Source organism: Rhinopithecus roxellana, chromosome 4 (assembly GCF_007565055.1).
Source record: "Rhinopithecus roxellana isolate Shanxi Qingling chromosome 4, ASM756505v1, whole genome shotgun sequence".
Classification (NCBI taxonomy): Eukaryota; Metazoa; Chordata; class Mammalia; order Primates; family Cercopithecidae; genus Rhinopithecus; species Rhinopithecus roxellana.
Window position 1 is genome coordinate 51370389 of NC_044552.1, and position 23876 is coordinate 51394264.

At 41.9% G+C, this 23876-nt stretch overlaps 1 protein-coding gene and 1 pseudogene across 3 annotated transcripts; both read left to right on the forward strand.

Moving 5' to 3' along the window:
- The first annotated feature begins 753 nt into the window (after positions 1 to 753).
- On the forward strand, positions 754 to 10924 carry LOC115897022 (annotated as a pseudogene).
- Positions 10752 to 22522, forward strand: LOC104662965 (glutathione S-transferase A1-like). Of its 3 annotated transcripts, XM_010364105.2 has the most exons (8): positions 10783 to 10928; positions 11626 to 11891; positions 14898 to 15014; positions 16567 to 16618; positions 17808 to 17940; positions 19748 to 19889; positions 21040 to 21171; positions 22055 to 22447. In XM_010364105.2, exons 3-8 carry the CDS (start codon positions 14928 to 14930, stop codon positions 22175 to 22177), a joined length of 669 nt encoding a protein of 222 aa, XP_010362407.1. In that variant the 5' UTR covers positions 10783 to 10928; positions 11626 to 11891; positions 14898 to 14927; the 3' UTR covers positions 22178 to 22447. The 3 variants fall into 3 exon arrangements, with proteins under 3 accessions (XP_010362401.1, XP_010362407.1, XP_010362412.1); XM_010364099.2 differs by lacking the exon at positions 11626 to 11891 and having other exon boundaries at positions 10752 to 10928; positions 22055 to 22522; XM_010364110.2 differs by lacking the exons at positions 10783 to 10928; positions 11626 to 11891 and adding an exon at positions 14706 to 14801.
- The last annotated feature ends 1354 nt before the right edge of the window (positions 22523 to 23876 follow it).

Consider the following 23876-nt stretch of genomic DNA (forward strand, 5'->3'; position numbering starts at 1 on the left):
ACTGCTCTCAGGACAAGGTGTGATTTATTTCAAAGTTTAAATCACTGGATCTAGATCAATAGTACAGTCTATTTTCATCAATATTAGATTGATTTAATTTTTTTAAGGATGATATGAAAGAGCAGCCATCTCTCAGAATCCTAATAGTGTATGTTTAATGAGCACTTATTATACACTTGCTACTCTTCTGAGTGCTTTGCATGACTTTGTAATTTAATCTTCATACCAACCTATAACACAGGTACCATAAGTATACCCACTTCATAGGTTAGGATACTAAGATACAGACAGACTCAACAATGTGTCCAAAGTCAAGAAGCCAGGACATGACAACAGTGATATTAAACCCACACAGCCATGTCACAGGCCAGAGATTTTCATTAAAAATAATGTTACTGCGGGGACTTTAATTCCTTCCTAAAATTAAGAATTCTATTCTTTTGTGTCCCATATACTCCAGGAGGGGAAATTGTAATAGCAAGAGTTATAACTATGCAACAGCTATGACCTATTTCACCCTTAGCAGGGCTCCTACAAACTGAGCTAATGTAAATTACAGCAGAGGGCCCTTGCTGGCAGAATCTGGGTGGCCATTGGCCCATGGCATACCCATGCTGGGGACACAAAGGCTGTGGTCTGATCTCACTCAGAGACACATGCTTTCCTAAGATATGACAACACCATAATTAGAAGAACTGCATGTTCCTTTAACTCCAGTGACATCCCCTCTCAAATCATGACCTAATCAGGGACATGGGAGTGATCAAGGTGGAAGTAAAGTGAACTAGAAGATTGAGCGACTATGTGCTGTGATCCATACCCTTTTCTTGATGATCTAGTGTGGATTTCAAAATGGCCACCACCAGCCTCCTCTGTGTGCTCTACCAAGCTCAGAAATCTTATATTTTCCCAATTATGTACCAGACAGAAGCCATTCAAGGTTAAAAGTCTACAGTGCTATGGAATGAATTGACAAGAGCCCATTTACTGTTTCTGCTTACAGTTTGAAGAGAAATTTCTGGAATCTGCATAAGATTTGGAAAAGTTAAGAAATAGTAAGATCAAGTCTCTAAGTGCCTCTGAGGAGGGTATCTAGTAGAAGGTACACAGGGAGATTTGAAGAGCTGGGAATGCTTACGTGTGTAGGGGTGTAGCTTGGTGATGGTGGAGAGGGAGAAAATCGTAAAATGGAAAGGATGGGCTCCTAGAGCAGGTCTGGCAATGCTTTCCAGGCTAAAAAGGGCCAGACTTCTATTTGTATTTGCTGCAGAGCCATCTCCAGCACCCTGAGGATCCCTTTTCTTGCTTTCCTGCTTTTGGCACCATGAGTGAACTGTGGTCATCATCTCAGGATCACATACAGCCCATCTCATCCAAGGACATGCAAGGACATGTTTTAGACAAAAGGAGTTGAAATAGGTCCACTCTGAATGTGTTTCCCTTATAAGTTTGACAAAGTGATATCTTTGCAATGTTGTATGCTTAGATAACGAAACAGTGTTGAATTGGTTGGAAGTCTGGGTCAGAGGGTGAGGAGGGACATGAGCCAGGGTAGCAGCCATGTGGTAAGAAACACAGAGCCTGCCCTGCACACACTGTCTAATGGGAGTATTGAAGAGCACACAAAGGGCCTACAGTAGAAACTTCTCTCAGAATTGTATTTAATGTCTTCAACAGCATCAGACTTACTCTGAGAAATTTCCGTGTTAAGTGGCATCTGACTGGTGGCCCTGTTTCAGTCTCTCGCAACTTCTTCCTAAGATATCATGAAGATAAATCAACACAGACAATACAAGGGACCTATTCTGTAGCTGAATTGGGAATAAAAACATAAATGAAATAACAGGTTAAAAAGTGAAAGAAAGCTTGATAAGAAAAAGCACTTCCAGAAGCTAAAAACAAATTCCTATTTCATTTAAACAGTTACCAGGCAATAATTATTTTTCATTTTATACATTAGTCATTTCCACAACCACTCTTTCATCCTGAAAGGGTGGGATTCATAGAAATTTCACTCTGCCTTTTTTTTTTCCTATTTAGTAAAGATGGGAATATATTTTTCCAACAAGTGCCAATGGTTGAGATTGACGGGATGAAGCTGGTGCAGACCAGAGCCATTCTCAACTACATTGCCAGCAATACAGCATCTATCAGAAAAACACAAAGGAGAGAGCCCCACATAGTATATTTTCTGTTCTTCCATCAACAGAGAACACAGGAGCGATTTAAGTCCTTCCATGAGTGGGTGGGACCGTGGAAGGAGCATCATGACTACCAGCAGGCTGGGCCTTGGGTGTGTATGCTGGGTCCAGTATTGCAGAGTTCCATGGAGGTGAGGAAACAGTGAACATGGGGAGGGTTCAGGTGAGGGTGATTCTAGAAGAGGACGCAGTTCACGGATCCAGCACCCTTATAGAGGTTTCCACACACTGATGAACCGTGAACTCAGGGAGGATGGGGAATCATGATTTCAGGTGCTCAGGCCTTCAGAGGCTGGACTCCAAAGAACAGCTTAGGACAAGGCATAGAATGTTTGAGAGTCTGTAGATGAAGGACTGGGGAGAGAAGGCTGCAAAAGAGCTGAATCTCAGGTTCCAGTAATTCCAAGAATAATGACCAGGAACCTAAGTTTCCAGTCAGTTATATGAACTGGTCAACTTGACTAAGGTTAGAGAGGCTGGTGCCCAAGATACTAGACTTACCTAAACTGAAGCATTTGATACAGACCTAAGCAGCCAGACTGATTTTGCATCAGCAAAGCTGGGAGGAGGGGTCTCCGCCGTTGTTGGCAGTTCCTTGAAAAGTCCGATGTAGAGTTACCAATGAGCTAGCATTCTACTACCAGGTCTACATCCAGGAGAAAGGAAAACACATCCTCACTAATCCATGCACGGAAATGTTCATAGGAGAATTATTCATCATATGCAAAAGGTGCAAACAACCCAAATGTCCACCCATGGAAGAATGGAGGAACAAGATGTGCTATAGGAGATAATGGAATATTCTTGGGCTATGAAAAGAGATGAAGTACTGATGCATGCTCCAACGTTGGTAAGCCTTGAAAACATGTGCTGTAAAAGAAACCAGACACCAAAGGCCACATGTGACATGAATTCTTCTGTATGAACCATCCCGACCATTTGAGTCCAGAAAGGAAATCAGTTGTTGACAGGGGCTGGAGAAAGGGGACAATGGGGAATGGCTGCCAAAACATGTGCTACTGCCTTCCCAGGTGATAAAAATGTTCTGGAATTAGACAGTGATAGTATTTGCAGAATTCTGTAAATGTACTAAAAATTACTGAATAATAGTCTATAAAGGGGTAGCAATTATGGTATGTGAATACATGTCAATAAAGCTGTTATTTAAAAGTATTCGCCAGGTACAGGGGCACACGTTGTAATCCTAGCACTTTGGGAGGCCGAGGTAGGCAGATCACCTGAGGTCGGGAGTTCAAGACCAGCCTGGTCAACATGGGGAAACAGCATCTCTACTCAAAATACAAAAATTAGCCAGGCGTAGTGGCAGGTGTCTGTAATGCCAGCTACTTGGGAGGCTGAGGCAGGAGAACCGCTTGAATCTGGGAGGCAGAGGTTGCAGTGAGCCAAGATCGTACCACTGCACTCCAGCTTGGGTGACAGAGCAAGACTCTGTCTCAAAGAAAAATAAAATACAAGGCCAGGCACAGTGGCTCATGCCTGTAATCCCAGCACTTTGGGAGGTCGAGGCACATGAATCACGAGGTCAAGAGATCAAGACCATCCTGGCCATCATGGTGAAACCCAGTCTCTACTAAAAATACAAAAATTAGCTGGGCGTGGTGGCGTGCACCTATGGTCCTCACTACTTGGGAGGCTGAGGCAGGAGAATCACTTGAACCCAGGAAGCAGAGGTTGCAGTGAACCGAGATCGTCCCACTGCACTCCGACCTAGTGACTCTGTCTCAAAAAAAAAAAAAAAAAAAAACCAACCAACTAATCAAACAAACAAACAAATAAAAGTTTTGTAGGAAACACAGTTTGAAATGAGAAGAAAGAAGATATCTTATAGTATGCACTGGCTTTATATAAATAATTTTACCATGTTTACCAATTTTACCATGTAAACAATTTTCTCATGTTACCATGGGAATATTAAGTGAGGTCTTGAAACACAGTCATGACTAGGATTGGCCAACATCATGTGGAGAAGGTAATGGAACAATATTTTGTGGAAAATAATTGAGAGAACTTTTTTTAAATTTCCTTGAAATAATATAGTTTTTAGACATATCTTATTTCCTAGTTTTTCATTTATTTATTTTAATTTTTTCTATTTTAAGAACTTCTAATATTGGGCACAAAAACGAGCCTGGGATGTGTAGTATGAGGAGAGGAAAACGGACACGTTTGACATGGCTGTGCTGGGGAGGCTGTCAAATTGCAGGTCTTCAGCCATATGAATCATGCTTAACTTATGTATAGAACAAACCACAGCAGACTGAGCAAACCTTATTTGTAGCATCAGTAGTTACTCGCAGTGATTCCACTAATTTCTCATGACCGTGACGCTGGACAGGTCACCGATGTTTCTTGTACCTGTATTTGGTCACGTGTATTACAAACATTTTAGATATAGATCTACCACAGTAGAGTGTTCTGAGAAATAAATGTAAATATATTTATAAAAATCATAGCCTAATGACTGGCATTTAAAAGGCACCCAGTGGAGCTGAATTACTTTGCTATCACCTAACGCTCCATTGTCTCAAGTGTTTAAACCATAAAATCTAAGGCAGAAGGCACTTAGCAGTTTGGTTATTTTCGTCTTACAGGGTCGATATGTATATAGAAGGTAGGGCAGGTTTCAGTGAAAAGCTTCTTCATTACTCATCGCATACACCTGAGGAAAAAGATACAAAGCTTGACCTGATTAAAGAGGGAACAACAAGCCATTATTTTCCTGTCTTTGAAACTGTACCTGGGAGCTTCTGGATAGCTGAACACATGGAACTTCTTGGAAGGTGGACTGTCCAGGGAAGGCATGGAAAGCTCCATGCAACTTCCCCTGATCTCGCCCTAGGCATTTCTTCAGCTTTTCAGTGGCTACATTATTTGAGCCTCAAAACTACAATAGAGAGTTATTCAGTGAGCAGTATGGATTGCCACCTAACAAGGATAAAGTAAACCTAAAGTCACAGTCACTACTCTGCCCCAAGTGGAAACTGTGATGTTTCTGTCTGGATCACTGCCAAGTTTGCAGAACAACAAGAACCAAAAATCAAGAGAGAAGAACTTCATTCGGTTTTAGGGGTGACCTACAGCAAAGTTTGTACGAATGGAAAGAGGTCCAGTGAGAACCTCAAACTTAATGTACTGTGAGGCTATCTTGAAAAACAGGCTTCTGGGCCTCTGCTCTTACGCAGCTTCTTTTGTGACAACACCTTTAGATTGCATGACAAAAAACAGTAATACGAAAAACTACAAAAGAAATCAAAAGAAAGTCCTGATTCTACAAAGGAGGCTAAGCAGATGAGAACCAATACCAAAACCAAGGGCCAACCTGAGAATAAAAAGTCGAAGAGCTGACTGCAAAGAGAAGAGAGTTCAGTCCAGGTGCTGACTTGCCGCCAGGCATGAGGAGCCTTTGTGGATACTGCACCTGGTTGACGGCTGAGGTCCTTGGCAATGGGCAACATAGACCATGCCTTGTTGGAACCTCCAGAAAAACTGTGGAAGCCAAGACAATCCAAATGAGAATAAGCAAAGGGTGTTTACACAGAGCTTGCTATAGAAAGGAAGTCAGCCACCATCAGTCACATTTGTCAGAGATTCAGAGGTAGGCAGGAAAATCTGAGAGATTTATGGTAGAAAAAGTTATGACCTGATTGCAGGTTGCTGGCCTAGGGATGCTGTAAGCTGGCTAACTAGAAGCATGAATTTCTATGTGATTGGTCGGAGATTCATATTTTGCTTTCTGTGGTTGGTCATAAATTGAAAATAGAGGCAAAAATTAGGGAAGTTGGCAGTTATTGACCAAATGCTGGTGTATTTGACTAACTGTTGTGAAGGTCATGATAGAAGCTGTTTAGTCTATAAGGGCACTAAGAGGTTAGAGGGTTTCTTAGCAATTTGGCTGCTATAACAAAATACCATAGACTGGGTAAAGAACAGATGTTTCTGTCTCACAGCTCTGCAGGCTGGGAAGTACAAGATCAATGTGCCAACTGGGGAGCACCTGTTCCTTGATTCATAGACAACCAATCTCTGGCTGTGTCCTCACATGGCAAACATGCCAAGGGAGTTCTCTAAGGTCCCTTTTATAAGGGGACTAATGTCATTCATGAGCACTCCACCCCCATGACTTGATCATCTCCTGAAAGCCCCACCTACTAATGGCTTGAAAGAATATATATTTTGGGGGATCTCTTCTAAAGACATGGGGGTCAGGATCTCAACGTATGAATTTATGGGAAACATAAACATTCAGTCCATAACATAAGGCAACAGAAAAATAGTGCCTGGGAATTTGTGAGGCACTGACCTTCACGTCCAAAAGCCTTCCCTGATGTTAATGGAGCTCCTGACTCTCAAGGCATGGTGTAAAAATAGACTGTCAATAAGAATTCTACCAGTTCAGCCAGGCGCGGTGGCTCAAGCCTGTAATCCCAGCACTTTGGGAGGCCGAGACGGGCGGATCACGAGGTCAGGAGATCGAGACCATCCTGGCTAACTTGGTGAAACCCCGTCTCTACTAAAAAATACAAAACACTAGCCGGGCGAGGTGGCGGGCGCCTGTAGTCCCAGCTACTTGGGAGGCTGAGGCAGGAGAATGGCGTAAACCCGGGAGGCGGAGCTTGCAGTGAACTGAGATCCGGCCACTGCACTCCAGCCCAAGCGACAGAGCGAGATTCTGTCTCAAAAAAAAAAAAAAAAAAAAAAAAAAAAAAAAAAAGAATTCTACCAGTCTACCAAAGAGCCCATGATATGTGCATTTGAACAATGTATATTACAATGTAGCATTGACGTTGTTTTCTTTGTGTACCAAGTAATTATCCATACTTTTGTATGTATACATAGTCTGAAAATATATTTGCCAAAATATTATCTTAAATCAATCATGCCATATGATTTCTCCTTTTATTATTTATGATGTTAATGTGCTGAGATATTTTAATAAATATCACATATCACTCAAAATTTTATTATTAAAAAATGTATACGTCAAGTGTAGTCCAAAGAAATGTTTTATGAGCTTATATACACCAAAGATCTAAATAGCAAAGTTAACCTTTTGTCTTTGCTTTATCACATGTCAGTCACTACACCCCGTTTGCCTCAATCAAACAAATTTTTTTTTCTTTCTTTGCATTTCAAAGTAAGTTGCAGATATCTTTGCAGTTCACTCCAGGACACGGTGGCATACAGATTATAGCATAGTGAAAGCAGTAAGAACTAACATTGCAAGAAAGAGGATGAATTAAAGTTCACCCAGGCTTATTTCAGATCCCAGAGCAGGAAATGAGGAGAGCAGATAAGGAGAAATGAGGATTCTGAAAGAGTCTACTCCTGGGAGAAGTGTGTTGTCATGAAGGTGGAGTCGCTGCCCAAGAGAGACTGGAGAGAGAGAGAGTGTAAAGCCACCGAACACTAGGGCTGCACGCTGTAGGGCCTGGGGCAGACAGAACATGCTGCAAGAGGGGAAAAGCCCCTGGCCCATGTGGAAGATGCAAGCTGGGTGGGTGCTGTGGATGCCACAGCTGATGTGGAATGAGAAGAGAAAATGGGAACCTGGGCTCCAACCAAGAAGTGAGCAGAGCCACGCTTCTTACTCTCTCACTGAGTCAGGGAACATGGAGAAAGGTCTGGATCTTCGCACCTGCCCAGTAAGGAAGCAGAGGTGGGAGAGGGAGAGTCAGGCTGGACAAACTCAGGGAGAAGCAGAGGCCCTAGCCTCACTGCACATGTGTTCCTGACCTGATTCCTCCAATTCTTCAGGTGTTGAAGAGCCATGGACAAGACTACCTCATTGGCAGCAAGCTGAGCTGGGTTGGTATTCACCTGGTGGCACTTCTCTACCATGTGGAAGAACTCACCTCCAGCTTCCCTCTGCTGAAGGTGACCCATTTCCCAGTTCTTAAGAGGCAGCTCCTCATCTCCCACCTTGGTATCTAGTATGTGGGCCCTTGGACTGGCCACATTTTGATCCCAGCCTTCTCCAGGTCTTCAGGGCCCCCCATGTCTCCAAAATGAGCTTCCAGGTCCTGATTCTGAGGCATGGAAATGCCTTCTTGTTATGCCAAGGAAATTTGATGTGCGTGCAACCCCAAGAAGAACATTTCACTTTATATAATGCCAATGACCCAGTGCCCAGCATCTCTCCTCATCCCTCTATTTCACTGTGGTTTTTGCTCCTGAGTTCTCTGTGATGCCCTTTATCCCAATATGCCCTTGTCTTCCCACACCAAGCGTGTCTGAGCAGGACCCTTCCCTTCTGGTTCCTTCTTTGGGCGCTGGCTCCTGCTGCCAGATCATTGTGTTCCTTGTGCACAGCTCTCCCAACACGCTGCCCGCCAATGCTATATCTCTCTAAGGGAAAAAGCGGCCCCATGGTTTGTCTTTCACATTTTCTATTTTCATTTCTAACTCAATTTTCCCATATCTTCACTTCTTCTGCTTAGAGACTGATCTGTGCTGATATCTCACAGGCACATTGTTCTTTCTCATCTTCTGCAAGAGCCATGAATATACAAGATTCAAGTGTAAGAAAGAGGGTGGGAAAACTGAACTGAATAAAGTCTTAAAGACATTGTTTGGGAAAATGCTAGTGAGCTGCATGTTCTTCCTCTTATCTTCATCTCTCACTTAGTGACTGTTCCTGCCTCCATACTGGTGCTGATGGAGGGAACTCACCTGGTCTTTGTGTAGGAGGGACTCAGATTCCCTGGGCTGTGTTAATGGTGGTGTCAGCCCTTGGCTTCACTCTGAGGCTGTGCTTTGTGCATTGCCGGCCCTGAAAATCAGAATCAGCAAACTCCCCACAGTGAAGAAGTTTTTGCAGCCTGGCAGCCTGAGGAAGTTTCCCATAGATGCAAAAGGCTTAGAAGCAGCAAAGAAGATTTTCAAGGTTTGATAAAGCAGGCATGGATGCCAAGAACATGCAATAAGAATATTCTAAAATTTTGCAACAATAAATTGCTTTATCTAAAGGTTGGTGGTGGCTATTGTGAAGTTAATAAACTTTTTAAAAATTATATGCTATTACATAGTAAAACATCCATGACCAGATATAGTTAAAATCGATTTCTTTTCATTAGTATCTGATATGAAATCAGATTTCCATTCTCCTCATAAATTTTCTTGGAATTAAAAATTTAGTAAAAAAGTAAAATGTAGACTATGTGACTTGTTTGACTTGTTCAAGAATTGTCTTGTAACATTTGTCAAATGACCTATAAAAAAGTCAGGTGCTTCTGACATTCTGCACAAGAAAACAATTACCATTCTGGGGAATGGCAAAATGAAATTTTCTTTTTTTCCTTGACATACATTTTATTTCTCATGAAAACACTTTTTCTTATGCATTTTCAAACAACAATTCTGCCTGCTGTGGATTCCTCAGTTTTCTAGGAGGTGAGGAAATATTGAACAGCAAACAGACCCACCCTCTGCTCTCAGGCCACCCTGTTGTCCCTTACAGGCATGTGTTCCTGGCTCATCCTCACTCTGCTCCTTAAGGCTCTGTGGGGCCCCAGGCATGAGCCTTCCCTCAGTTCCCTCAGTGCCACTCAGGCCTGGGCTGCCAAGATACAGATGGTATATGTGAATTACACATAAGTCAGTATATGCAACATCATTTTTCTTTGGTGTGTCATTGTGCTAACGGACTTGGATTAGAAGTGATTTCCAGGAATCCTTCCCTGCATCTTCTAGCTTCTGGGAGCTCTTGGCCTTTCTAGACTTTCATGGATTGTGACCACATCACTCTAATTTCTGCCTCCCTCTTCCAGCACCTCACCCTCTGTGTCTTGTGTCTTTTCTTCTCTCTGCGGAGAGGACAATTGTCAATGGATTCGGGGCCTTTCCAGATATACCAAGACGATCTCATCTCAAATTCTTTTACTTCATTACATCTGCAAAGAGCGTTTTTCCAAATTAGATCAAGTTCACAGGGTCTAGGGATTTCTATATGGACCTATCTTTCTTGGGGGCCAACAAAACGCCCTGCATGTTATAGATGAAGAAAGATTATTTGCAATTGATGAATCCAGGTGATGGATACTTTCAGATTTGTTATATTATGGGTGATTTGAGTGGCATAAAGAGGAAAGCACATGGAAATAGGGTTCCCGGATTTGGCAGATAAAATACGGGACACCCACCTAAATGTGAATTTCAGATAAACAATAAAGAATATTTCAGTATAATCAGGTTTCATACCACTTTTGGAAATAGCTATAACTAAAAAATTATTGATTGTTTGCCTGAAATTCACATTGACATGGATGTCCTATATTTTATTTGTCAGCCCAGTAAGAAAAGGGTGGCATCAGCTTGCCCTTCACAGACATCCCCCGCAGCTATGCTCACAATAGAGGTTTTTCAGTTGCCATAGTCTTTGCATCCAACTCATGAAAACAAGTGTCTTAAAAAGCCAGTTTCTGCTGACTTGCAAAAAGAGCAAAATCCAGGTGGAATGTATTGTTTAAACTTTAATTGCCAACCTTGAAAAGGAACATATTAACCAGTTTCTTCTGATAAGCAGATCACTTACTCATGTCTTAGAATCCAGTAGGTGGCCCCTTGGCCATGAAATGTGTGGGAGAGGCTTTTCCGTAACTTGACCCTTCTTTCAGTGGGACGGAACTATCGAAAGGAACAACAAGCTTATAAATACATTGGGACCTGGAATTCAGTTGTCGAACCACGACAGTGACAGCGTTTAACAAAGTAAGTACTGATCTTATAAATCTCTCTACATTGCCTCACACTCTCCTCTCTAGCCTCCTAGAAAAATATGCTAATGTGAGTCCTTAGCACAAAGAAAAGTCTATTTTTACTCGTATCGTACCATCTTGGTGTGTTTGGGTGACAGTTCAAGAATTGTTTATTTCTATTCTGTTGGATGCATCTTTAGAGAAATGTAAAAATGAAGAATTTAGAAAACCAGGGCCTCAGCATTGAATGGTATGGGAAACAATGACATGAGGAGAAAAAAGAAATGATAGTAATTTAAACAATCTGAGACTAATCAGTGCTGGAAGAAGTGGCAATGTATGCAAAAATTTCTTTCTCTATATAAGTAATCAACACACAATTGTAAACTGTGACACTATAATACTATATTGGCTGTGAAAATTTAAAACTAAGGTTTATTGTAATTGGAGTAAATTAGTTTGAATGTCAGGGGATCTAGATTCTAGTTGAGCCTTTGCCACTAATTAGCTCCATGACAAGTCATATTCTGTCCCTGGAGTTCTACCGACTCCTGGCCAATCTAGAGGATAGCTAAGAAAGAGACTGACTGTTGCTGTGCTTTGAACTGTGTAATTCTTTGTATGGAGATCTGACCTGCCCACTCTAGGATGTTTCCAGGAATCCCTGCCCTCTACCTATCTGATTTGTAGCCCCCTCTCCCTCCCTGCAGATGTGAGAACCCAAAATATCTCTAGACCTTGCTCAATGTCCTCTGGAGCAGAGGAGCAAAATCCCCCTGGTTGAGAACCACGGGACTACATGACCTCATGGGACTAAGCAAGGCCGTGTTACTGATGCGCCCCACTGCTTGGACGTTCACTGAAAACTTCCTGTTAATCCACGTGGACTGATTAGTGAATATCATTAACCTCTGTACAGGAGCTAAAAAGGAAAGAGAGAGAGAGAAACAGAGAGCCATTATATGACAGATTTCATGTAAGTCTGAATTCATATGAAATCTTATTCCTACTAGAGTTCTATGGACAAAATACAGAGAACTAGAGAAATGGATACAAGATAGATAATAGATGATGAAGAGACAGATTACAGAGAGATAGATACATAGAACAAAACAATACATACATGGATGGGTAGGCAGAGATTATAAATAGATACATACACATAGATTGTTGATAGGTAAAATAACTGATGGATAGATAGATCAAAGAAAGAGGATCCATGGGCTACTCAATGTGTCCAGAGACTCACCCATCTTCCAAGCACTGGGACCAGAGCAAACACCCATTGCTGAGTTCCTACTATGAATTTTTGTACATTATCTCATTTAACTTTCTCAACAACCTACAAAAGTAGAAATAACTAACTCGATTCTAAGGAGAGAAAATTGAGGCTCAGAGATTAAACAACCTACTGAGTTTATGAATCTCATAATGGGAGGAGTCGTGATTTATCTCATTCTCCCTTCTCTCTGATAAGAAACAGTGTCATTGGGACCAACTCAGAGATGGAACTCCTTGAATTTACTCCTGGAATTATGAGAGCTTATATTCCTTTCAAAACAAGCCCATTTTTAATTGATGTAAATCCAGTTATACTAGTCCTCAACTCACTCTGGTTTTTAGGTTGTCAAATCAGAGAAAGGCACACTTTTATTAATTTTTTCTTCCAAGCAAGCCCCTGAAAAGTTGCTCACAGGAGGAACTCAAGAATTAGATGTTCTCCTCTTGCCCTCTCCTTCCAACATTTAGTTGGCTAATATACATTGAATAAGAAAATATAAAACAACTTCTCAGAGAGGAGCTGAGAGCCAGGTTACGGGGTGGAGTGGAAAAGCTCTGGACCTGCAATCAGAAGTTCAGGCTGACCCAACACTCACCAAATGTGCAGCATGGGACAGGTGCTTTAGCTCTCTGAGACTCAGTGTGCCCATCTTTAATTCGGATAATAGGAGCCATTTCCCAGGGTTGTTGCAGAAGGTAGACACACTCCCTAGATATTGACCATGAATGAGCAGCATGTGTGTGTGACCCATGGCAAATGCTTGAACTCTCTGGTTCTCATTTTCTGTTGACCCAACAAAGCTCAATGGTAACCTATGGTCTCAGTCTTAGCCTGACCCTTGGAAACCTCGCATTGAGAAAGTGGTATGTTAGTTATCAGCAGGAGTGTTGTGATAAAATATTATGTAAGATAAAATTTCATTTCCTTTTGAAACATGATCCTCAATCAATGGCTAAGAGAGTTTAGTTTGGGGATTGGAATTACGACACTGTGAACTCTAGTCCATAACAGTTAAACAAGCACACCCCATGCTTTCCTGTGAACTTCACTCTCCCTTTCATTCTGCTGAATTATGCTATTTCCATTTCCCAAGTTACCTGAATTTACTCCTGGAGTTATCATAGAAAGTACAATGTCAAAATATCTAATTACAAAACAGGTGAGTTGATTCAGTATGATTTCAAAGAATTCACACAGGCGTGAGCCACTGCACCCAGCCTCAACTACTGTATTTCTAAAAAAGTAGGTATGACTAAAATTAGGCATCAAAATATTTTAAATGTCTACATTTTAAAATATGGGAGTCAATAGTTTAACCTTTGGAAAGTAAGGAATTTGATGGATCCATCAAATATCAATTGGATATTTGATGACATGGAAGAATTATTGTTAATATTTCATGTGTGATAATGTACTCTGGCAAGTCACTTTAAAAACCTCAGTATCCTCAAATGTAAAATGAGAATAACAACAGCATTCACCTTAGGTGATTTTTGTAGGATAAAATGAAGGGAAGTTTAGAAGAATGACCAGTGTGTGACTGACATTGAACAAATGCTAGCTCCTTCCATATCCTACAAAGTTAATGCAGCAACGTCTCTTCTTCCAGGTTATAAAACAAAATGCCCCCCACAGAATTAGAATACAGAATTCCAAAAGAAACAAGGGATTAGCATTCTTTGTCTGTTTAAATAATTTGGATCTTCTAGTTACAGTCAAACAAGTCTGAGGCCTAATTTCTGGTTTTGATCAAATGTAGTCTCACAGCCAAAGAATTGAACAGTGACTTAGCTCCCTGTCGGTCCTCCCTATCAGTGACATCCTCTGGTTTCACAGCCAGTTCATGGATTCCCAGGGCCTTCACCCAGCTGGCTTCCAGGTGTGCCTTCATTTTAGTCCTTGGTGTAGATATCCATGTCTATCACCAACTGGGGCGTGACTGTGAACATTGTATTTCTCTGATGTTCCATTTCATTAACTAAAAAGTGGAGATAACAACCATTTCATGGGACTATAAGGAGGGTTAAAGATTTAAAATATTGAAAGGGGCCAGGCGTGGTAGCTCAAGTCTGTAATCCCAGCACTTTGGGAGGCTGAGGCAGGTGGATCACAAGGTCAGGAGTTCAAGACCAGCCTGGCCAAGATGGTGAAACCCCATCTCTACCAAAAATACAAAAACAAAAAAAATCAGCTGGGCGTGGTGGCAGCCACCTGTAATCCCAGTTACTCGGGAGGCTGAGGCAGAGAATTGCTTGAACCTGGGAGGCAGAGGTTGCAGTGAGCTGAGATCATGCCACTGCACTCCAGGCTGGGCGACAGAGAGAAACTGTCTCAAAAAAAAAAAATATTGAAAAGTACTAGCATTGAGGAAGGATCATTAGGAAGTTTTCAATGAATATTAGTCCTTTAATTCTTCCTCTTCCCATTAACTCCTATACATGTGTTATTACCACATACTCTCACCTCTTAGGCTGCCAAGAAAAGTCACAGTTAGCCAATGAAGACTTGAGACGGGTTTGCTGGAATCTGAGGGTGGCCACTGATGGGTAGCAATCTGAACCAAGAAAACATTCCAGGAACTCCTCCAACCCAGCCTTGAAGAAGGCAGGTTCTACCTCAGTATTTTAGGTAGTTTTCAACCATATATGCTAAAGTACATTTTTTTATTCTATGGCTTCAATTATTCATTCATTCATTCAGGCTTAGAGAAACCTCCAGAAGACTGCTATCATGGCAGAGAAACCCAAGCTCCACTACTACAATGCACGGGGCAGAATGGAGTCCATCCGGTGGCTCCTGGCTGCAGCTGGAGTAGAGGTAGGTTCTGAGTTAGGTCATCGTAAGTTGGATTTAAAATTGCGTTATCACATACTTTTCCCACAGAAACTATGAGATGATTACTTACCGAAGCATTGTGCCTTAAATACAAATGGGCTGTAATTAAGAAAAAGACGAACAGATTTGACCAAGTAATTCTTAAAATTTCTTCTCATCTAAAAGCATACATATTAAAATACTTTTAAGAAACTAATCACAAAGTGTAGAACTTAAGTGGATTAGAATTTAAACAAAGTGTAAAAAATAATTTATGGCATTTATACAACAATTAGAAACATGAATATTGATTGAATATTTGATGACATGGAAGAATTATTGTTAATATTTCATGTGTGATGATGTACTATGGCTATCTTTAGAATACTTAATGTGTTTTAGGAAAACACATTGAAGTATTTAAGGATTAATCATACGGATCTGGGATTTCTTTGGAATTATTACAAGAGGAGAAGTAGGTGGGCATACAGATGAAGCCATATTGGTTTTGATTGATAATTATTGATTCCAGGTGAGAAGATAAGAAGAATCATTATGTTTTTCTGTTTATACTTATTCATGTTCATAATTTCAACAATAAAAAATAAAAAATGCGTAATATTTTTAAATGGTTGTAATTAGAGGTAAAACGCAAACTACAAATGAAGACGGAAGGGAATGGATTGTAACAGACTACCTATTGAAGATTGACTACATTCACAGCAATTATTTGGTTGAGCACTTACTAATTCCAGGTCCTGTACTAGGTCATGGAGACAGTAAAGAAGACAGACACAGTCCCTGCCCTGGGGCGGCCTACATGTCTATGAGGATGCAGAGAAATAAACACGTGGTTAAAATCGGGGGACAGGCTTCTAGAACACACGAGCATTCCCCAGTGGCACAAAACCACATCAGAAACTAGAAGTTTTCATTAAAAATAATATTAGTGTGGGACTCTCATTCCTTTATTAAATTGAGAATTTTACCCTATTGTGTCGCACATACTTCAGAAGAGAAAATTATAGTTGCAAGTGTTAAAGCTGTGTAACAGCGGTGACCTATTTCACCCTTAGCAGGGTTCCTGAGAAGTGGGGCGATACAAATTACAGCAGAGGCTCCTTGGTGGCAGAATATTTGATGGCCATTAGCCCATGGCACGCCCCATGCTAGCGACACACAAGGTTGTGGTCTGATCTCACTTGGAGACGCAGGCTTTCTTAAGATATGACAACACCATAACTAGGAGAACTGCTCAGTGCCTTTTCTCCAGTGATGTTCCCTCTCAAAACATGACCTAATCATAGACATTCATGAGATCAGGGTGAAGGTGAAGTGAACTAGAAGATTGAGCAGCTATGTGCTGTGACCCATGCACTTTTCTCAATGAATTAGGTCTAAATTTCCAAATGGCCATGACCAGCCCCCTTTGTGTACCCTGCCAAACTCAGAAATCTTATATTCTCCAAACTATGCACCAGATAGGGGCCATTCAAGGTCACAAGTCTATAATAGAATGAACTAACTAGAACCCATTTACTGTGTCTGCTTCCAGTTTGAAGAGAAATTTCTAAAATCTGCAGAAGATTTGGACAAGTTAAGAAATGGTAAGATCAATCTCTAAGTGCCTCTGATGAGTATATCTAGTAGAAAGTACAGAGGGAGGGTTGAGCAGCCAGTAATGCTATGTGTGTGAGGGGTGGTATTTGGACATGGTACAGAGGGAGAAAGTGGTTAAGATGGAAGAGATGTGGCTCCTTGATTAAGTCTGGCAACTCTCTCCAGGCTAAAAGGACCAGACCTCTCAGAGTATTTTTTAGAGGAATGATCTCCTGCACCCTGAGAAAGCCTTTTTTGTTTTCATGCTTGGGGAACCATGAATGAGCTGTGGTCATCAGTTCAGGATCCCATACAGCCTGCCCCATCCAAGCACATGCAAGAAGATGCATTAGACCAAAGGAAGAGAAATAGATGTGGCCAATGTCTTGAGTTTTTTCTCTCATCGTGGGGGATGACCAGGTAACACTGCAGCACTATTGCAGACTTTGAAGACCAGATAAAGGGACCGTTACATAAAAACCTCTCAGAACCTGCCTTAAATGTCACAAACACCATGAGACTTACTCTGGGAAGTTCCTGTTTTAAATGACATCTTGTTGCCAGTCGTATTGTAACTTGTCCCAACCTCTTCCTAAAATATCCATGAAGGTAAATCAACACAAAAAATACAAGAGTCCCACTATGTATCTGGAAGGGCAATAAAAATATACATGAAACAAATGGGTAAAAAGTAAAAGGAAGCTTCTTAAGAAAAAGAAGAACTACACGAAGCTTTTTAAAAATGTTGTTTGGGCTGGGTGCAGTGGCTCACGCCTGTAATCCCCCATTTTGGGAGGCTGAGGCAGGTGGATCATTTCAGTTCCAGAATTCGAGACCAGTTTGGCCAACATGGTGAGACCCCATCTCTTCTGAAAATACAAAAATTAGCCATGTGCAGTGGTGCATGCCTGTAATCCCAGCTATCAGGAGGCTGAGGTAGGAAAATCACTTGAACCTGGGAGGCAGAGGTTACAGTGAGCCAAGATCACGCCACTCCATTCCAGCCTGGGTGACAGAATGATACTCTGCCAAAAAATAAAAATAAAAATAAAAATAAGTTGTTTCAAGTGAAATCTTACCAGGCAATAATTTCTTCTTCATTTTACAAATTTAGTCATTTCCACAGCCGTTATTTTTCATCCGGAAAGGGTGGGTTTCATAGACATTTCACTTTCCTTTTTTTTCTTCCTTCTAAAGATGGATGTTTGATGTTCCAGCAAGTGCCAATGGTTGAGATTGACGGGATGAAGCTGGTGCAGACCAGAGCCATTCTCAACTACCTTGCCAGCAAATACAACCTCTACGGGAAAGACATAAAGGAGAGAGCCCTGTACGGTATATTTTCTGTTCCTCCATCTACAGAGAATACAGAGTGATTTAGGTCCTTCCTTGAGTGGGTGGGACCATGGGACGGCATCGAGACCAGCAGCAGGCTGGGCCTTGGATGTGTACACTGAGGTGCAGTATTGCAGAGTCCCATGGAGATGCGGGAACAGTGAACATGGGGAGGGTTCAGACAAGTGTGATTGTAAAAGACAATGCAGCCTATGGATCCAGCACTGTGACAGAGGTTTCCAAACACTGATGAACCGTGAACTCAGGAGGATGAGGAATCATGATTCTAGGTGCTCAGGCCTTCAGAGGCTGGACTCCGGCCAATAGCTTTGGACAGGCGTAGAATATTTGAGAGTCTGTAGATGAAGGACTAGGGAGGGAAAACTGCAAAGAAGCCAAATCTAAGGTCCCAGTAATTTTAAGAATGATGACCAGGAACCTAAATTAGCAAGCAATTATATCAACTGGAATACTTGAGCAGGGCTAGTAGAGGCTGGCACCAAAGATGCTGTGGTTACCTTGACATATGGATAGAAGGCCAAAACAGCCAGACTGATTCAATACCAGCAAAGCCAAGGGGTCTCCTTGCTGTTGTGATCACACTGCATGATTCCAAATAAATCCTGAATGAAACTGCTGGAAGCTCCTCAAAAACGCCGATGACCCTCTAACAGGTATACCCCCAAACAATCAAAAATACATCCACACTATATCTTTCACATAAATGAATAATGCAAATAACAATGTTCATAGTATTCAAAAAGTAGAAACAACCCAAATATCAACAATCAATAAATGAAGGAGAAAAAATGCGCCTTAGCCATGTAATGGAAAGATATTTGGAAATGAAAAGGAATGAAGTACCAATGCATGCTACAAGACACAGAAGGCCACGAATTATAGGATTCTTTTCGTACGAAATGTCCAGATACTCAAATCCAAAGAGGTAGAAAGTAGATTAGTGGTTGCCCGGGGCTAAAAGAGTGGGACTTGGGGAAAAATGAAGAATACTGCTAATGGTACAGATGTCCTTATCAGGGTGATAAAAATACTTCTGGAATTAGACTGTGATTATTTTTACAGAATTCTATGAATGCACTAGAACCCACTCAATAGTATAATGTAACATGTGACAATTATAGTATGTGAATATGCATTAATAAAGCTCTTGTTTTAAAAAGTATAGAGAATTTCACCAAGGAAGGGGATTCTTAGGTGGGGTCTCAGGAAAGGCACACATGGCTAAAGTTGGGCAACAGCACATGGAGAGGGCTGTGGAAATGTGTTTCATGAATGTAATTGGAAGAACTGCAAATATGGGACATAGAATTAGCCCTTGGAGGTGTAAAATGATGAGAGAGGATGAGGAAATATGGATGAGAGGGCTGTGCCAGGGACTTTCTTAGGATTACTTAGGAAGCAGATCTTTGACCACTCGACACACACTAAGTCCATGCACAGAACAAACCACAATTCAGATGACCGATCCTAGCACAGCACCAGTGGGTACTGGCAGTGATTCCACCAATTTCTCTCATGACTGTGACCACCAATGTTTTTTTTTCCTGTATTAGGTCATGCATGTAACAAAATTTAGAGATCTATCTACCTCGATAGGTTGTTTTAATAAAGAAATGTTAATATACCTGTAAAAATCAGAGCATAATGACTAGACTATAAAAGGCACTCACTGGAGGTGAATTATTTTGCCATCACCTGTTGCTCTACTCTCTTGGGTTTTTATAAACCTATAAAATCTAAGGCAAAAGGTATTTGACCATTTGGTTGTTTTTGTCTTTCAGGATTGATATGTATACAGAAGGTATAGCAGATTTGGGTGAAATGATCCTTCTTCTGCCCTTTTGTCAACCTGAGGGAAAAGATGCCAAAGTTGCCTTGGTCAAAGAGAAAATTAAAAACCGCTATTTCCCTGCCTTTGAAAAAGTAAGCGAAACTGTTCAGTGTCTTGGGGAATTGAGTTTAGAGGCCAGTAGAAAAACAGTGCCTGGGCATTCCTGGGGCACTGACCTTCACTTTCAGTGAGACTTCCTGAACACCAATGCAGCGCTCTGACTCTCAAGGCATTTTATGAAAATAGGCTTGTAGAAACAATTGTATCACTTATACCCAAGCTATAATTTTCCAGCAAAATTTTAATTTACTGAACCTCAACATGGAATTATCTGTTCAACAAAATTTCGTGTTTGTAAGTAGAACGTGGGCTGTGGAAAGCTCTGGACCACACTAGAGGTTGCTGTTGAGTCTATGGAACCCCATGGACTTTGATTGAAGACGAGCATGATGAAAGTGATCCATCAGAAAACATTCTGGTACCATGTGCAGGAAGACAGGAGACCAATTGCCCAACCAGAGAATACTGTAGTGTTTCAGAGATGGGTATTTTTAAAAAGGAGAGTGATTGTGGGATGCAGAGGAAGATTTTGCAAAATGCATTTTATAGTAAGTTGTAGACATCAGTGCAGTTCACCTGTAAATGCTTCAGCTTGCAGATTATAACATAGTGCCAGTCAGGAATGAGAGTCAATGCTGTGAGAAAGATGATGAACTCAGGTTCACCCAGGTTTACTACAAATCCCAGGGAGATAGAGCGGGGAATGAGAAGAGCAGACAAGGAGAAATGAGGACTCTGAAATAGTCTCCTTCTAGGGGAAGAGTGTTGTCATGAAGGTGGAGTCACTGTCCAAGGGAGATTGGAGAGGGAGGGAGCAGAATGTAGAGCCACGTCCTAAATGTGAGGGCTCCACACTGTAGGGCCTGGGGCAGACAGAACATGTGGCGGCGGGTGCTATGCCCCTGGCCCATGTGGAAGAAGCAAGCTGGGTGGGTGGTGTAGATGCCACAGTGATGTAGATGAGAAGAGAAAATGGGAGCCTGAGCTCCAACTGAGGAGTGAGTAGAGTCACACTTCTTACTCTCTCATTCATTCAGATAATGTGGGGAAAGCTCTGGATTTCTGCACCCATGCAGTAAGGCAACAGAGGTGGGGAAAGTCAGGGTGGAGAGGCTCTGAAAGAAGCAGGGGTCCCAGCCTGGGTGGGCATGTGTTCCTGATCTGATTCCTCCAATTCTCCAGGTCTTAAAGAGCCATGGACAAGATTACCTTGTTGGCAACAAGCTGAGCCGGGCTGACATTCACCTGGTGGAACTTCTCTACTACGTGGAAGAGCTTGACTCCAGCCTTATCTCCAGCTTCCCTCTGCTGAAGGTGACTCATTTCACAGCCCAGAGGGGCAGCCCCATATCTTCCATCTTGGGATCTTGTATCTGGGCCCTGGGACTGTCCAAGTTTTGACCCCAGCCTTCTCTAGGCCTTCAGTGCCCCAGGGTCTCCAAAATCAGCTTCCAAGCTCCAATGTTGAGAAATGAAAACACTTTTCTTATGGAAAGGAAATTTGTGGTGCATGCTACCCCACAAAGAGTATTTTGCCTTTTATCCTGTGAAGGACCCAGGGCCCAGCATCTCTCCCCATCCCTCTATTTCAATGTGGTTTCTGTTCCTGAATTCTCTGTGACATCCTTTATCCCATATGTGCCCTTGTCTTCCCTCATTAAGTCAGTCTGAGCAGGGCCCTTTCCATCTGGTTTTCTCCCTGGGCTCCGGCTCCTGCTGTCAGACATTGTGTTCCTCTCTGCACAGCTCTCCAGCACTCTGCTCTCCACACTGTATCTCTCACTGAGAAAAGGTGGTCCCATGGTTTGTCTTTAATATTTTCTATAACTATTCCCTTCCCCAACTAATTTCCCCATATTTTTACTTCTGCTTAGAGACTGATCTGTGTTGATATCCCACAGGCACATTATTTTTTCTTGTCTTATATGAGAGTCACTAATCTACAGGATTAATATGTAAGGAGAAAGGGATGACTGAATTGATTAAAACTTAAAGCCATCTTTGGGGAAAATAAAGTGAGCTACATGTTCTTGTTCTGATCTTCATTTCTCACTGGGTGTCTGTTTCTGCCTCCATGCTAGTGCTGATGCAGGGGACTCGCTTGGTCTTTGGCAGGAGGGGCTCAGATTCCCTGGGTCGTGTTAATGGTGGTGTCAGTCCTTGGCTTCACTCTCAGGCTGTGCTTTATGAATTACAGGCCCTGAAAACCAGAATCAGCAACTTGCCCACGGTGAAGAAGTTTCTACAGCCTGGCAGCCCAAGGAAACCTCCCCCAGATGCAAAATCTTTAGAAGAAGCAAGGAAGATTTTCAGGTTTTAGTAAAGCAGCCATGGAGGCCAAGAACATACAAAACCAATATTCTAAAGTTTTGCAACAATAAAGTGCTTTACCTAAGTGTTGACTGTGCCTGTTGTGAAACTAATGAACTCGTTCCAATTGTATGTTAATTAAATAATACAACTCCTATTCGCCGACTTAGTTAAAATTGATTTCTTTTCATTAGGATCTGATGTGAATTCAGATTTCCAAGCTCCTCATAGCCAACCATTTTCTTGGAATTAAAAATTCAGTAAAAAAGGAAACTATAAATTATGTGGTTTGACTTTTCCAAGAATTGTCCTGTAACAAACAATTTCTCATACAATCTATTAAAATGTCAATGTAGAAATGCACTTCTGACATTTTCAGGTGTGCACAGGAGAAGAATTACCATTCTCGGTAATGGCATAAAGCCATTTTCTTCTTTTCCTGGACAGTCATTTTATTTCTGATAAAAGCATTCTTTCTTATGCATTTGCAAAATAACGATTCTGTCTGCCGTGGATTCCTCAGTTTTCTAGAAGGTGAGGAAATATTGAAGAGCAAACAGACCCACCCTCTGCTCTCAGGCCACCCTGTTGTCCCTTACAGTGTATGTGCTCCTGGCTCATCCTCACTCTGCTCCTTAAGGCTCCGTGGGGCCCCAGGCCTTCCCTCAGTTCCTTCAGTGCCACTCAGGCCTGGGCTGCCAAGATACAGATGGTATATGTGAATTACATACACATAAGTATATGCAAAATCATTTTTCCCTGGTGTGGCACTGTACCAGAATGCTTCGATTAGGAGTGCTTTGTAGCTCCACCACATACTGGTCCTATAATGTGAATCTCTCTCAGGACACCTGGACTTCTGCAATTTGAGCTACCCTCCTGCTAGAGTGAGCCTCCCCACAGTTGGCAGATGTGGCTGAGGGAGCAGACAGACACACAGGCTTCCTACCTGCAACTTCACTTTGCTCTAGTCTCTTCACTTACAATCAGAGTAGTTGTTCTAAAATGCAAATTAGAAAAAAAAATCACTGAATTCTTCAGTGAGTCCTGACTGCATGCAGAATGCATCCTCACACCCGTCTTCACTCATTGATCTCCAGCCCAATCAACTCTCTGAGCATAGCGGGGCCTCTTGCCTTCCTGCCTGGGTGCAGCTGCTAGCCCTGCCTGGCAAGCTTCTTCCCAGTGGACACACTTAACACTACCTCATTGCTTCCCAGGAGTGCTGGGCTGTTCTCTGCCTTCCACAGAGCCCTAGTGAGCCTCTAGTAACACCTGAGGGCCCCTGTGTCTGCTCCCCTGTACTGTGAGCTCATGGTGTGGCTCTTGGCCTGCTGTGTCCCCAGTGCTTCTTCACCAACGGACAGTGACACCTGCACAGACCCATACACAGCTCTATGCACCTCCAGAACCCAGGTATATGAGACTGGGCTCTGAGAACTCACAAACCCCCACATACTCTACCTGTCTCTATTCATTCATCAATTTCTAAAAAAAAAAAGACTAATATCCCTCAAACTCTTCTTAAGGACCTTGCTTGGATGCTAACCAAATTAAACAAACTGCTAAGAAATTTTTATGGCACACTTACATGAACTAGAATACTGAAGCTTTGGAGAAATTAGGGAATTATAGAATTTTAATATGATAAGAAATTATCATATTAAACATCATAGTGTGGTTATGTTTAAAAGAGAAGTTATTCCTTT

What these genes read in the sequence shown, in the direction of transcription:
- LOC104662965 (XM_010364099.2), top strand. Translation starts at nt 14,928, where the DNA reads ATGGCAGAGAAACCCAAGCTCCACTACTACAATGCACGGGGCAGAATG. An exon ending in TGGCTGCAGCTGGAGTAGAG is followed by an intron (nt 15,015 to 16,566) that starts GTAGGTTCTGAG and finishes GTCTGCTTCCAG; the next exon opens with TTTGAAGAGAAATTTCTAAA. An exon ending in TTTGGACAAGTTAAGAAATG is followed by an intron (nt 16,619 to 17,807) that starts GTAAGATCAATC and finishes TTCCTTCTAAAG; the next exon opens with ATGGATGTTTGATGTTCCAG.